The following is a 15170-nucleotide window of genomic DNA, read 5'->3' on the forward strand; positions in this document are numbered from 1 at the left end:
TGATTGGACGGCTACTCCTGACTTCCTTGGCTCGCGCCTTTGGCCTGTGACGCTCTTCTGGTTGCGTGGAAACTGAGCGAAAGGTTTCCTTGCGCGCGCGATCGAGTCATTAGTCGGGGATTCTGGGCACGAGCGCTCTCTCTCTCTCTCTCTCTCACACACACACACGCACGCGCGCTCTCTCGCGCGCTCTCTCTCGCTGTTTGTGTGTCTCGCGCCTTCAGGATGCGAAGGAGAACTTTCCAAGGTTCCGGTCACGAGCGCGAGAGAAACGTGAGTCCGCGGCACGCGCGTGGTTTTATGGCTAATGCAACTTGAATTTCTGCAATTGTGTGTGTGTGTGTGTGTGTGTGTGTGAGATACAAAACATGGTCTAACACTGATCTCAAAGTATTATTATGCTATTTTTGGATCACATTAATCCTAGAACACCAGTATTTTCATATTAGCATATTAACATTTATTTGCACCAGATTTGATGCTGATGATGGTTATTGCTTTGGCTTTCCCAGTCTGCAGCAATGCAACGATGAACTCGTGCTCCATGCTCACACACCACTTTATTATCTCATCTCATCTCATCTCATTATCTCTAGCCACTTTATCCTGTCCTACAGGGTCGCAGGCAAGCTGGAGCCTATCCCAGCTGACTACGGGCGAAAGGCGGGGTACACCCTGGACAAGTCGCCAGGTCATCACAGGGCTGACACATAGACACAGACAACCATTCACACTCACATTCACACCTACGGTCAATTTAGAGTCACCAGTTAACCTAACCTGCATGTCTTTGGACTGTGGGGGAAACCGGAGCACCCGGAGGAAACCCACACGGACACGGGGAGAACATGCAAACTCCACACAGAAAGGCCCTCGCCGGCCCCGGGACTCGAACCCAGGACCTTCTTGCTGTGAGGCGACAGCGCTAACCACTAGCACCACCGTGCCTGCCCTTTTTTGTTGTTGTCTAAATCATTATTGACAAACTCTCATATTGATGGTGTTTTAGAATAGATGAAAATGAATAAAAGTATTATATTATTATAAACCCTGAAGCAGAGGGAGCTCAGCTCCTGCTGGCTGTACTGCAGAGGCGAAGAGGAGTAGCTGAGCTCTGGAGGGCTCTGGCCCAATTTAATTTCTGGGTGCGTCAATCCAAAAGCCGTATACAAGTGCTCTACACCAGATCAGGACAGACATTTCAGATTTGGAACTGTGTCGATATCTTTTTTTAAGACAAAGACATTTAATTTTGCAGGTCTCTGCGCTATGCAACTTACAGACAATTCACTTGGTGGACTCATGGCTACTTGGGGAAAACAGTAAGGACAGTTATTAGTAGGCTTGCTAAGCACAAAGCAGCGTGAAACACACTATTGTTCTTAAATTTACTTTATTATTATATATTGGTGTATGTTTGTATAACAGCTCTCTATTTCTCTAGTTAAAAAGGGACAGTGCTGGGATGAGGCTACAGAATATCCTGTTCCAGCTATCAGAGTCGAGGAGATTTTAAAATTGTTATTTGATTCATTTTCATCCATCAGCCTGTGTCTGCTCTGTGATTGTACTATAGACAGCTGGAAGAATGTCAATCCTGGATTTATGGATGTATGGATAGCTAATGCTGCTTACTTGCTGTACGTGGTTCTAACACAAAAGGTTTAATAACCTGATGGATGGGTGCAGTAATAAGATTACTGTTCTTCACTTGTTTTAAGAGTGCTGTTGCTTTTAGTGCTATTGGATGACCCTGTGACCTCTGTACGACCACACGGCGAACAAGATCAATACACATGGGAGTGAGCAAAGATGAAGGAAGAGAAAGCCAGTGCTCAGTGAAGGATGAAATATACCTGGAGGTCATCTAGCAGCTCTCCAGTGAACAACACCTGAAGGACACATAAACCTTAAGCCTTTTGATGTAGCTTTAATTTTGCGTTCTGATTGGTCAAAATTATCTGACTTCAATCGGCAAATTAAAACTTTTAGGAATAGAATGCTTCAGATATAAGAATAGTTATAGGAAAATGATCACCTTCAAGGTGGTATCAGTAATCCCAGGTTTAAAGGTTGACTGCCTTTCCAATTTTTCAAGTGTAGGTCATAAAAAGAATTTTCCCAGACACCCAATTATTTTTATTTAGTGGACTGAAAGCTACTGAATTTGAATCACAGACTTCCAATTTTACTAGTTTTTTTTTTTAATAGAACAATTAATGAATTTAGGGCCACATGGCCCTAAATTCTCCGCCATTTTTGTCTGCTTCACCATGACCCAATTCAAGATACTACATCATGCGTAATGTGGTGGGCTTTCCCCACTCGTGCAAGGCATTGTGGGATACAAATTTGAAACAGGAGAGAAAAATGGAGGATGGGAGTGTGCAAATGCAACGTGAAAGACCGACTACAGTAACGGAAAGTGAAAAGATGCTGTATTGCAAAGGAAAGGAAATGTAGGACCAAACATAAATATTGGCAATCAGTGGAAACGGTGGGATCCAAAAAAAAAAGTCAAATTCCCTTCCACGGGTCCTCTGGTAACCGCAAGAGTTTGACTTCCCCACTTGCATCTGTATTGCAGCATGCCTTGCCAGAAGGTACCATTTTTATGATGGTCTTTGGTATGACCCGACCGCAAGTAGAACTCGCAATCTCCCAGTTGAGAAGCAGACACACTAACCACTAGGCCAGCTCGCAGTAGATGGTGGGATGATCAAAGGTAAACTTACGTGTGCGCACATTCACTTCCTCTGTTTGCTTGACTCCACGAACCAGGTGATCTCACACACATTATTTGCTATGGAATCCCCTCAAATTAGATAGTCACAGAATGGTCTAACATTTTGTGAGATATTGGAGAAATAAACATACGCCATTATGACTAAGTTTCAGAGAGAAATAAATGTTATTGATTTTATTAAATTGAAAGGCAGTCTTCCTTTAATAATACACAATGCAACTGAGTCAGCTTCACTTGCTCATGAGTGAATATGACTAAATGTTCCTAAACCATGTTACTCACCACTGAAAGTTCTGAAAGCCTTGAAAGTGGTGAATTGAATCTCGTGAAAGCTGTTTAATGGGGGCCATAAAAGTTCGGGGTCCTCGGGCGGACATGGCGAGCGTTATGAGATCATCAGATTAGTGTTTATAGTAATGGAGGTTCCTCATCATGTAATGTGAATTCCAGCAAGCCGATGTTCTCCGAGAGGACACAAATCACACGGATTTAATAACACTCTTAATGAGTTCATTAAAAGCCATCCTAACAGGTTGTAAAAGTCAGACTCAAGTACTCTGTGTGCACTGTGTGTCTTGTTTTCCAAAAGCACTCATCTTTGAAGCCATTTTACATGATCAACCTCTTTTTCTCACCTTTTCCTTTGAGTAATTTGCTTTTCATGAGTGTGCCCCATTTTGTAGAGTGACATGATGTTATCTCCGTATTCCTTATTCGCTCCGGCACTTAAAGGTCAACTAAGTTAAAAAAAATTAACTTTCATAATATGTTTATTCTTACCTAAAAACACAAAACCCGACTTGGAAGTAAAGCAAGAAAGTTGTTCTTCTCAAAATCGTATATTTTTAGTGAAGTTACAAAATAACCCTTTCTGATTGGACAACAGGTGATGACGTATGTTTCAGAATACAATGCAGAAAGTACCTGAAGAAGTCCCTGCAGTTTTTGTGGAAATGATCGATAAGGATCGAAATAAAAGGGACACATTGTGTTGTGCATTGTTTTCCATTGTGTCATGAAAGGTGTAGGCCTGTGTAGCAAATAAGATGTTATTTCAACGCCCTGATTTGTAGGTTGACTATTTTCATTCCGTGACGCGGGTGCACATGCTCTGCCTGTGCGTCAGTGCCGACTGCCGTCGAATCAGTGTGCTGCAGAGAGATCCCCGAAGTGGCTGCAAAAATACAAGCCTACAATGAGCAACAGAATGCACAACTAGAGTGTATCACGTCTCACCCAGGCTTTCAAACAGTCTGCCTGGATAGATGGGTACTGGAGACAGCACACTACCAGTATGTGCAGCAGTATGGTGCAGTGTTCGAACTATGCCGATATTTTCGGGGGGGTCCCTTTTTTTCCCTTGGGGGGGGTGCGCTTGCGCTTGTCTCAGAGCGCGGATCTCCAAACGCATGAGAAGCCTATCTTACGCACATATCACTCGGACTCCACACCTCCACACACCCATCGCGTCTGAAGTCATAACTCATCAGGGGAAATCGTGTCCGCATTGGCATATTCAAAAAACAACCTCGCGTCAACAATGATACCACACGCAAGAAAAAAAAAAAAACAGGCTACTCAACACATCTGATCCACAGCAGCACCAAAGCATCACTGGAAATCATGTCAACAACCAATCTTCCACAACACTTCGGATATGCAAATGCTTCCCGTTACACACGATTGCTATGTCAATAAACATCATTTTGCCAATATTTTAGAGACCCCCCAACATTTCCCAAATCCTGTTTTCAAGGGATCTCATGTCTGTTTCAGGGGATCTCGGATCCCCTGAGTACCCCCGTAGTTCAAACGGTGATGGTGGGCATGCAAGGCAGGATCCATCTGAAAATGAGTGAGTTGTCCCCCTAGAATTCTGATTGGTAACAAAAGTGCCGAGATTTCATGTATTGCTGCAGCTAAAGTCATCACTACTGTAGTAAAATAATAATAATAAAACCACACACAAAGTAAATTCACAAAGTACATTGAATTTACAGGAAATTCAGACATACTGCATATCGGCAGCTGGCTAGATGGTGCTGGGAGTACCTAGGCCGTCATGTTCGCGTTCCACTGCCATCCTGTGCAGTCACAAAGATCCGGGAGACATTCCCATCCACTGAATATACAGGTTTCCAGGATGTGGTGTAATGTGGCAAATAAAGACGTTTGAATGTATACTTGAATCAGATTTATTTGTTCTCATGCATTTGTTAACCCTATAACAAAGACAAACCAGAGGTCCAAAGACCTGGGAAAAGGATTCACACAGCAATCCTTCCCAATCCAGTGTGGATACATTATATGTCCATAATCAACACTAACACTTGCCTGAAATAACCTCAGCAATGATAACAAAAAAAAAAAAAATAATAATAAATATGTATGGTGTTGAAACAGAACTGAAAAAGTTTTCAAAGACCCAAAAAGGCACAAGCTCATACATGACACACATTTACCCATCAAAAGTTTCTCTGATGTGTACATACAGCACAATACAATCATTTTTTGGAAAATCGGCTGTGATGGCATCGGATTATCTCCTCTTTGGGGGGGTACACATGGCCGCTGCTCAAAGGTGGTGGTGATGGCTGCCTCTCTGGTGGTGAAGTGTCAAAGTCTTGCTCCGATACATCAGCCATGAGTTCCTCAACATACAGTAGGCTACACACATTAAAAAAACGTGTCAAACATTCAAAAGAAGATTACTGCTTTTAGTTTTGGTGGGCTGTCTGTTTTGTAACACTAGGTAAAGTGTTTTACAAATCAGTGCAAAGCCAATATGTGACAGATGTATGGGGGAAATCACAACCTACATAACGTGACATTTTCCACCTTTGACTTACAGTAGTTGCATGGTTCTTTGACTGGCTTAGCTGAAGCACTTCCTGGCTTGTACTTTGGTTTTCAAATACTATAGCGTAGGTCCCCTTTACTTGTCCTTGCCTGCTCTCTGTCACTGTTTGCGTTGTAGTGTAGTGCTGCCAAATGAATCCTGAGATAGAAATGATAGGAAAGAAACTGTGATTTTGTTGATGCTGTTAATATTGATACTGAATGTGATGTTATCTATTATCAGCATGAAAACAGCAACATTCTGAGTTATCAAGATTAGCGAGAGGTATGAACTTACCTGCTGAGGATGCCATGATATCTGTACGACTTCATTTTTGGCGCAAATTTTTTGATGGTCTCATCTTTGGGGACGCGATGAAAGCTTACCCCGTCTTTATATGTATTGCCACAACCTGCGATTATACACCGAGTAGGCATGGCTGGGGACTGTAGGCGAAAACTCTGGACTCAGTCTTTGTAAGTAACTAAATCAACTCAAATTACTTTCCGCACTACAGTCCAGGTGCAATGACTATGCCACCGTGTTATTCTGAAACATGCGTCACGAGGTCGTGTGACGTATCTCGTGCTCGTAAGTTTATTTTTTGAAGGGTGGAGCTTTGGGTCCTGAAAAACAGATGAAATACCGCTTTCCAGCAATTAGTGCACATTCACAAAATCACGCTCAGAAATGTAAGGTATCTCTCTGGATACATGAAAACACATTTGGATCACCGTGGAATTTTGTTTTTTTAACTTAGTTGACCTTTAAGGAACATTATCGTGAGGAGGTAAACCGACGCCCCTTTGGCTAAGCAGGGTCTTGGGTCAGTAGAATGCCAGTAAAACTATGGCTGGTTGTTTTGAAAAACAAGAGGTGATAAACATCTCGTCTTGTTTCCTAGCGGACCTTTTGGCACCAGCTGATACAGGCGTCCATAAGGTGCTTTAAGGTCAGGACTGTTTCTGTCTCCTTTCCTCTTTTGTTTCTCTTTCCTTCACTTCTTCAGACTTCATTACAGGGCTCATTTCCCTGGCGTGTCGTAACTATGCCTCTTCAAACAACACACTAACTACTGCGCTAATGCTACACACTCATCATGGGGTCCTTAAAAGTACTTAGAGATCGATTTCTTTTTTTAATCAGCATTAAGTAGATTTTGTTGGACCTTCAGCCATTTGTCTTCTTTATCTTGTCTCAGCTGGAAGAAACAATTTAGCAGTATTTTGGCAGGGAAGATCATTTTATTTGCTAAAACCTATCATTCTGTTCTGTTCTGTTTTGTGTTCAGTGCTCCCATAATAGTTTGCTAATACTTATCAAACCACAGCGCTGTTGAATTCTTGATTCTGATTGGTGAACCATAGGTGCTAAAGAAGGCAACTGGACTTGCTTGAAATTCTTGAAGATGTTTCACCTCTCATCCTTCTTCAGTTCTGTCTGACTAGTGGGGTGTTCCAGGTATTTATCCTCTAGTGGACCAAAAGCAACCCTAAGGAGAGTCGTTGAGATCATATGGGTTGTCACATGAGTTGTCACATGGGACCTCAATGACTCTCCTTAGGTCAAGAATTTCAAGCAAGTCCAGTTGCCTTCTTTAGCACCTACGGTTTACGATGACCTGGATGACTGAGAACCTTCACAGACATATTCTGATTGGTGAAAAGCATTTCTTTAACAGTAACTCAGTCACTGGAATATGTTACCGTTTCTATAGTAACAGCTTGTTCACAGGAACTCGTAACAGTGGACGCTCCACATAAACGGATTGAACAAAGTGTGCAATTGTTGATATTAAGGAAGATGTTTATTTAACCTTTGTGATGATGAAGTTTTATTTAACATTCATGGAATGAGTCTCCAGTGTCAGAACTTTGCAACACTCCGTGGTTAATCCATGATCCATATCTTATAACTATTAATGAATTAAGGTGGAAGGTGGAGGTGCCTTTCTTTATGGGAAACAGGACATTGTGAAATACTGAACAGGCGAACACTTACTTGCAGTTAAGACAAAGCGAGCCATGTCTTGCGTGAAATGATTGTGGATTACAGTCCTCAGTGCCTGTGGGATAGGATGACCAAAATGGCAAGTGCAGCTTGAATAGCAGTCAGACTTACAGTCATGACTTGTCCCATTGTACCCTCTGATTTCGGCATTTAAAAAAAAAAAAAACTGATTTGAATTATACTCCTTATGCCAAGACAAGGAGTGTTGTTCATGCCCCCTGCCACTCCTCGTCAAACCTGGATTGTACACGTGCCTGAGGTGGAGCTGTGAATGAGGACAGTGCAGCAGGGATTTCAATCAACCAGTGTTCACAGGGGGAAAGTATTAATTCATGCCCTCTGGGTACAAGTGGAGGTCTATGCATGTATTTTTTTTATTTATATAAATTTAAAGTCAGCTCCATAAGTTGGTTGCTCAGTACAATGCTAAATCAAAAAGAAAAAAAGACATTGAGAAAGAGAGGGACAGAGAGAGATCCCTGTTGCCTACAGCAATTAGAGCAGCTAGCCTCCATCTGTGCATGAAATAACATACTCCGGCTCGCAGGAGCTTTCAGCCATCAATCGGCAGCTTGTTATTCTGCATGTGTGTGTGTGAGTGAGTGTGCAATGGTAGGTATAAGGGATGTAATTTATTCTGTGTTAATTAGAGGGCAATCAAAGTAGGTTATGTACACACACACACATTAAAAGAGAAGTCAGTGTGGCTGGTGAAATAGCTGGCAAAACAGACAGATTTCATGCAAACAGCTTAGAAAGATGGACAGTGACCAAATGTTATAGTATATCAAGATGGTACGACCATCTGCATAACAAATAATAATAATAATGTGATTTTGGGCCACACTTTCCTGTTTAACTTGTAATATTAATTTCTTTTTTTTGCCAGGCATGACTGTGACACCTACTCTTGACTCACAGAAGGGAGTATGTGCCCGTTTCACCATGCTCCTACCATCCTATTGGGTGCTCCGGCACTCCATGGTCATGTGCTTGCTGCTACACAGCTTGGTGTTGATGACGCTCTGCTTCCACCACGCAGCCACCTCCTGCTCAAAACGTTGCTACTGCTCCGAAAGTGATGGTCCATCTGGGGGCAAGACCATGCGGTGCAGCAACCTGCAACTCACTGAGATCCCACGGGACATCCCAAATGACACACGGCGCCTTTACCTCGACTACAACCTGCTCACCAGTGTCCCTGCCAATGCCTTTCAAGACCTTCCTCTGCTGGCTGAACTCGATCTTTCACACAATGAGCTGGCGCTGCTTGAGCCTGGAGCATTCCGGGGCCTGGCTTCCTCATTGCTATTCCTAGATCTGTCCTCCAATCAGCTGGCAACGTTGGACCCCGAAGCTTTTGAAGGCGTAAGGGCTCGATCGAATCTAACTGGCAACCCCTGGCACTGTGACTGCCGGTTACAGACAGCACTTCCACGCCTTGATCTGGAGCCTGTGTCTCTCACTGGCATTGTTTGCCAAACATCCATGCCCAAGGACTCGGGTGCCCAAGGTGTGCCCTTTCTGCTGGCCAAAGACTTGGACCTATGCGTGGTGCTTAAAAGGACCACAGACGTGGCCATGCTAGTGACCATGTTTGGATGGTTCACCATGGTCATCTCCTACCTGGTCTACTATGTGCGGCATAATCAAGAAGATGCCAGGCGCCACCTGGAGTATCTCAAGTCTCTGCCCAGCAGGCAGGGCAAGTCTGAGGAGTCTTCCACCATTAGCACTGTGGTTTGACAGGAGACCATCGCTAAAGGGGGAAGCTTCTCAGGCAAGCAAAGGGCAATGGGCACACTCATTGAGTCTAGCCTGGTAGAGGAACCAATAACTGGATTACCAACTCTGGAAATAAGAAGCTTGGTGGTCTGCAGCTCTCTGGATCATCAGAAAGTGAAAGCTTTTAAAAGCAAACTTGGTGACTTGACAGCTGGAAAAATCCTGCCGCAAGTCTTCCATTTCAGGCTTGAAGGTAAAGAAAAACCCTCCTTGCCAGCATAGCAAGAGAATTGCTGGGGTCATCTAATATTATCCAGATAAATAATTGATCCAGGACCAGCCCGGCTCCAAGTCTGTTCTGGCTGAGTGGTTTGTCTGCTCGGAATGCTTTTGAAGGAGGATGAGGTGTTACTTTTCTCTGCATTCCTCCAGTTATTTCTGAAAGTATCCCCATTTATTTGCAGGAGCATGTAGCGTAAAGACAGCACTCTTTTCCATTATGGTATTAACATGAAAAGGTCTGATGTTTATCCCTGAAGACTACGTTCAGTTTTATAACAGAGCCATGCATAAGCAGACAAATCAGTCGATTTTTAGATTCTAAATAAATGGTTAGTTAAAGTCAGTGTTTTGCTCTGATGTGTATATTTTGATAATTTTGTATCAGAACTAATCATATTAAAACAAAAGTGAAGGACACCAGCTGATCCAGTATTTTCCGTCTCGTTCAGGGGAATATTTTTTACAAATGCTGTATTTCGGGGGCGTCATGGCTCAGGTGGATAAGGCGCCATACCATAAATCCAGGGACCCGGGTTTGATTCCGGCCCGAGGTCATTTCCCGATCCCTCCCCATGTCTCTCTCTCCCGCTCATTTCCTGTCTCTGCACTGTCCTATCCAATAAAGGTGACAAAAGCCCCAAAAAAATCTTTAAAAAAAAACAAATGCTGTATTTCTTTTTTAACATTTAATGATGAAATATACAGTGCATTGATCATACTGAAGACACTAATTACTTGTGCTGTTCCCAGTCCTGCTCCTGGAATTTCCCTGCTCTGAATAGATAGTTTTCACTGACATCACGGCATTCCGGGGAACGCCCTCCAGCCGCCATCTTGTGGGGCAAACAAAACGGACCATCGCCATTACCGGCTACGTTATCTCGGACAAATTTATGAAGTTATATAGTCAGTTTTCTAAAATAAAGATCAATGTCGGCAAAATCAAGCAAACAGAAGTATATAGATACATTAGACGACATCTCACGACAACGGTATGCAGCCAAACTGGCCTTGATTGGGGGACTTGACCCCTACGAAGTGGACAAAGATGCATTTTCAAGTGACTATGCAGGGCTGCCAAAGCCTGAAACTGCCAAAGCCTGCTCCAAAGCCTGAAACTGACTTCATCAAACTTTAAAGGCTGTCTGATATATACAACTTTATATATTCACAGCGCGCCTTTTGTCGGATGCCGCCTTTTTCATGGCTGAATCGCGCAGATCCAATTTTTTTTTTAGGGGGGGCGTTGGAGTGTCTGATTATAATTTCAAAGTAAATTCTGTATTAAAATTACTAAATAAGCAAATCCATTACAGTCCATGAAACAGGAAGTATAAGGATGAGAAAAAAACAGTTTAAATCGGAAAGCTGCGCAAATGTGCGCAGCCCGAACGGTGTGCAGGACTGCACAAATGTGTGCAGCTTTCTGATTTAAACTGTTTTTTTCTCATCCTTATACTTCCTGTTTCATGGACTGTAACGGATTTGCTTATTTAGTAATTTTAATACAGAATTTACTTTGAAATTATAATCAGACACTCCAACGCCCCCCCTAAAAAAAAATAATCGGATCTGCGCGATTCAGGCGGCATCCGCCAAAAGGCGCGCTGTTTTCATCCCAAACACAAATCAAATCATACAGAATAGACCTAAAATGTTTTTCAAAAATGACCCTTGCATGAGTGAAGTGACAAGTTTCAAATAGAAACGTGACAAACGAGTGATATTAAGTGTACATTACAATGTAAACGTACACTCAGCGGTTCCAGTTAGGCAGTCTCCAGAGATTGTTCACATGATGTTTTGGTTTCCAAAAACAAACTTAAACACAATTGATTGTTTATTTAAACAACTTACCACTTATAAAATGATCGGAGCAGACTTTGCTGTGTTTGGAAGGCTGATAATCCTTGCGGTTGATTCTCGCAAGCCATAGATTTCTCCTTTGTATGCTGAGTTTCTTTGTTTGCTCGCCTTCGTGCTCCTGTACAGTGGGAATTCCATAAAAGCTCCGCTTGACTTCATCATCTGATCTATTACGACAGCCGTGAATACAACAGGTGTGCACCATTGCTAGCTTTAAATAGCCTGCTTGGGTTCTTTTGAAGACTTTGTACTCGCGCGTTACAATGTGTGCTCAGTGACCCGTACGGTAAGCTTGACCCGCAAGATGGCTGCCACTAGGGAATCCCCGACTCTGTGACGTCATGTGAAAACTATCTATACATTAGTGTTTTTCCTACAACAGGGTATTAGGACCGAATACTGCAGAGGGGGTAATATTCCGAGGAAAAAAATAAATCAGAATTCTTGATATTCAAGTCATAACATTATGAGGAAAAAGATGGATATCCTCTGTGATTATAAAGTCAAAATTTTGCAGAAGAAAACCTCAGAAATTCTATGATTAAAAATTCACAAATTTCAGAGAAATAAAACTCAGAAAAATAGTGTTTTTTTTTAATCAAGGAAGCACATCACTTCACTTTGTAAGGTTAGATCAATGTCACCACACCACAGACACCAAGGTGGAGCTGAGAGTTACAGGAAATGCCGTCTTTCCTCCTCGATCATGCAATATAAAAGAATAAAGCACTATTAATAAAGAGATTTTCAACTACATTTCCCAGAATGCACTGCAGCCAGGAAACTGGGATGCATGAGATTGTTTTCCTAATTTTTTAATCTTGAAATTTCTGTTTTTTTCCCCCCTCATAAATGTATGACTTCATTATCTCACAGAATTTCTGAGTCCTTTCTCATAAATTTTCGACTTTAAGGGTTTTTTTATGGAATATTACCCCCTCCCCCAGCTTTTTTCCCCCTCCAATGACCCTAATACACCATCATATTTTCCTGCTCTCCCAAAGTTATTCCAACTAATTCAAGCCAAACACAGACACTGTACGAGTTTATCCGAATTGGACGTCATCTTGGACGTTATTTCCGCCTCACAGCTCCAGGGTCCCCTATTTGATCCAGAGCTTACTGTCTGTGTGGTTTTCCTTCAGGTTCTCTGGTTTCCTCCCACCTCCTAAAAACATGTCAATATGTTGATCCACCTCCAATATGACCAGGATGAAGAGCTTCCTGAAGATGAACAAACGAGCCAGTGGAGGTCACCAATCAATATTTCATTTGTGTGATGTGAAGCCTGACAAAGCAATTTATCTAACAATTTCAGACTGTGATAGATTGGTGACCTGCCCAGGGTGAGCCCCGCCTCTTTCCCAGTGTCAGCTGGGATTGGCTAACGGATAAGTGATATAGATAATGAATGAATGACTAAATGAATGAATGAGATGCCAGATAATTCTGGCATCTCATTCATCTGCTAAGGTGCCAAACATCTTCGAATTTGGTATTTATAGTCAGGTTTGGAGCTTTTTTCTAATATACATGCTTTTTTAAGGCTGTAGGGGCAATTAGCAGTCAGGAGGGTATTTATGTTGAGGCTTAGGGAGCTTAGAGGTCACAAAGGTATTTACTTTTATGTGTTCGTGCAACTTGGGGTAATAAGAAGAAGAAGAAAAAGAAGAAGATTCGAGAATCTGCAACACACTAAATAACGTCAACCCAAAGAGAGCATGCTGTGAGGTTGGTTGAGTTGTAAAAACTGCACATTTTCTTTTGTGACATTTCTTCATCCAGCCATGACCAGCAGGTACAAAGAAAAACTTATAACCCAAGCTGAGTGCAGGTGATAGTGTTTCACGCAGTGTTGTAGTTGAGTCACTAAACCTCGAGTCCGAATCCAGTCTAAAGTCCCCAGTGTTCAAGTCTGAGTCAAGTCCAAGTCATTAAAGAAAATTTCGAGTTGAGTCCACTATTGATCAGAGTCGAATCTGAGTTGAGTCCACTACTGATCCGAGTTGAGACCGACACAAGCCCCGCTATCAAAAGGGCAAATAATATGAGAGAGGGTTAACACTAGCTAGTTCATCGGTTAGCAAGCAAGCCCCACTCTCAACAGAGCAATGAACATAGCATGTCACTTACTTCTCTGGGTGCACAGCAAATTCCTCAGTGTTGAATTAACACTTTCAGAGTTAATTTGTGTCCAACTGGACCTATATAAACACAGTAGGGTGTTAAATCAACACTCTGGGTGTTAATTCAACACTGGGGATTTTGCTGTGTGTAGTCTTGCCAAATGATGATTGAAGTTCAAGGTTATCCCTGTCATCTCCTCAATAGTTCTTCTACATATGGAACACATAGCAGTGCATTTTTTCCCACTGCACGAGAAGTCTGCATAAGCAAAGCGGACAATCCTAGCAGCATTCTCTCCAGGCATTTTAGCACCATTAACATTTATTTGTTCCTGCACATGACATATGAACAGGTGAATGTGCATTTTCTTGCACAAAATTAGTATAAAAATTAATGCAGATATAAATATAAATATCTTATGCCAAATTATGATGTCATGTTACAAAAGTAAAGAAAAAATCTGAGTCCTCATCTCCAGTTTACGAGTCTGAATGCAGTTAATGCACGAGTCCAAGTCCGAGTCATCAGTGCTCAAGTCCAAGTCAAGTCACGAGTCCTTAAAATTAAAGCATGAGTCGGACTCGAGTACTACAAGCCTGGTTTCATGGATGTGTGACGTGCACTCTGGCTCAGGTCCATCAACTGTAAGAGGAAAGGATTTCTTGTACCTATTGTCGTTTTTCAATAGACAGAGCTGTCTGAACCCATGTTCTGGTGATGCTAAAGACAACAATATGACTAAGTAGTTAAGAGTTAGTAAGTTCAAAGGTTGCTGAGATGAAAGTTATGTGTATTCAGAGTTGAGTTAAGCATATGATTACAAAGTTCTAGGTTCATCATTCAGATTATTACAATCAGCTGCATGCAGCTCACATCTCCAACCCTGCTGGATTTTTCTCAGTAGCATCTAGCCCACCATATTTAAACATCTGTTTTGGACAAACTCCACCCTGCATGTGTAACTCCCACATAACCTCAAAATAGTTATTGCGTGTCACTCTCCGTGAGCTGATGCCAATGAAATCTTGGAACAGTTCTGTTCATGTGGGCTGCGAGTCAGATTGTATGGTTAAGATCTTCTTACAATAGTTGTATGATGTGATATTGCTCTTACTGGTGGCATTTTAGATATAGCTGCATTTCTGAGATCTTGGTACAAAAGTTTTGTTGTTTGTTGGACATCTTTGGGCAAATTAGCCATAACAATCGTACGATTGTACCTCACAACCCCCCCAAAAAACATACAGTATAAAGCAGCCTTCAGTCTATGTTCATTTACTCGAACTTGTATTGATTAATGCGATAACCTTTAACTACCGGTAAGCCCTCACTGTTTCCAAATCAAATTAGCTAGCTTGTACATGTATCTAGTTTCTTAGTTTGGTGATTAGTTCTCGTGGTACTTAGCTATAGTGTAATTATATTTTAAACACCTCAGTTCCTCAGGACTCCAAAAGCCTTTTCAGCTACACCAGGTTTGAGGAGCAGCTTTAAGATCTAATCCTCCAGAGACTCAAAGAGAAGATGTGCACAGAATTGTCAGGTGCTGTTTGAGACTCAAGAGGCTTATGGATG

General features: G+C 42.1%; 1 protein-coding gene across 1 annotated transcript; it reads left to right on the top strand.

The window, feature by feature from the left end:
* The first annotated feature begins 159 nt into the window (after positions 1–159).
* On the top strand, positions 160–10234 carry lrrc3ca (leucine rich repeat containing 3Ca). Its single transcript, XM_060938749.1, has 2 exons — positions 160–273; positions 8485–10234. Exon 2 carries the CDS (start codon positions 8487–8489, stop codon positions 9339–9341), a length of 855 nt encoding a protein of 284 aa, XP_060794732.1. The 5' UTR covers positions 160–273; positions 8485–8486; the 3' UTR covers positions 9342–10234.
* Positions 10235–15170: the final 4936 nt, after the last annotated feature.

The sequence above is a fragment of the Neoarius graeffei genome, chromosome 14 (assembly GCF_027579695.1).
Source record: "Neoarius graeffei isolate fNeoGra1 chromosome 14, fNeoGra1.pri, whole genome shotgun sequence".
Lineage (NCBI taxonomy): Eukaryota > Metazoa > Chordata > Actinopteri > Siluriformes > Ariidae > Neoarius > Neoarius graeffei.

Bases quoted from the DNA above. Each gene is read 5' to 3' on its own strand.
- lrrc3ca (XM_060938749.1), top strand. From the start codon at position 8,487: ATGACTGTGACACCTACTCTTGACTCACAGAAGGGAGTATGTGCCCGT.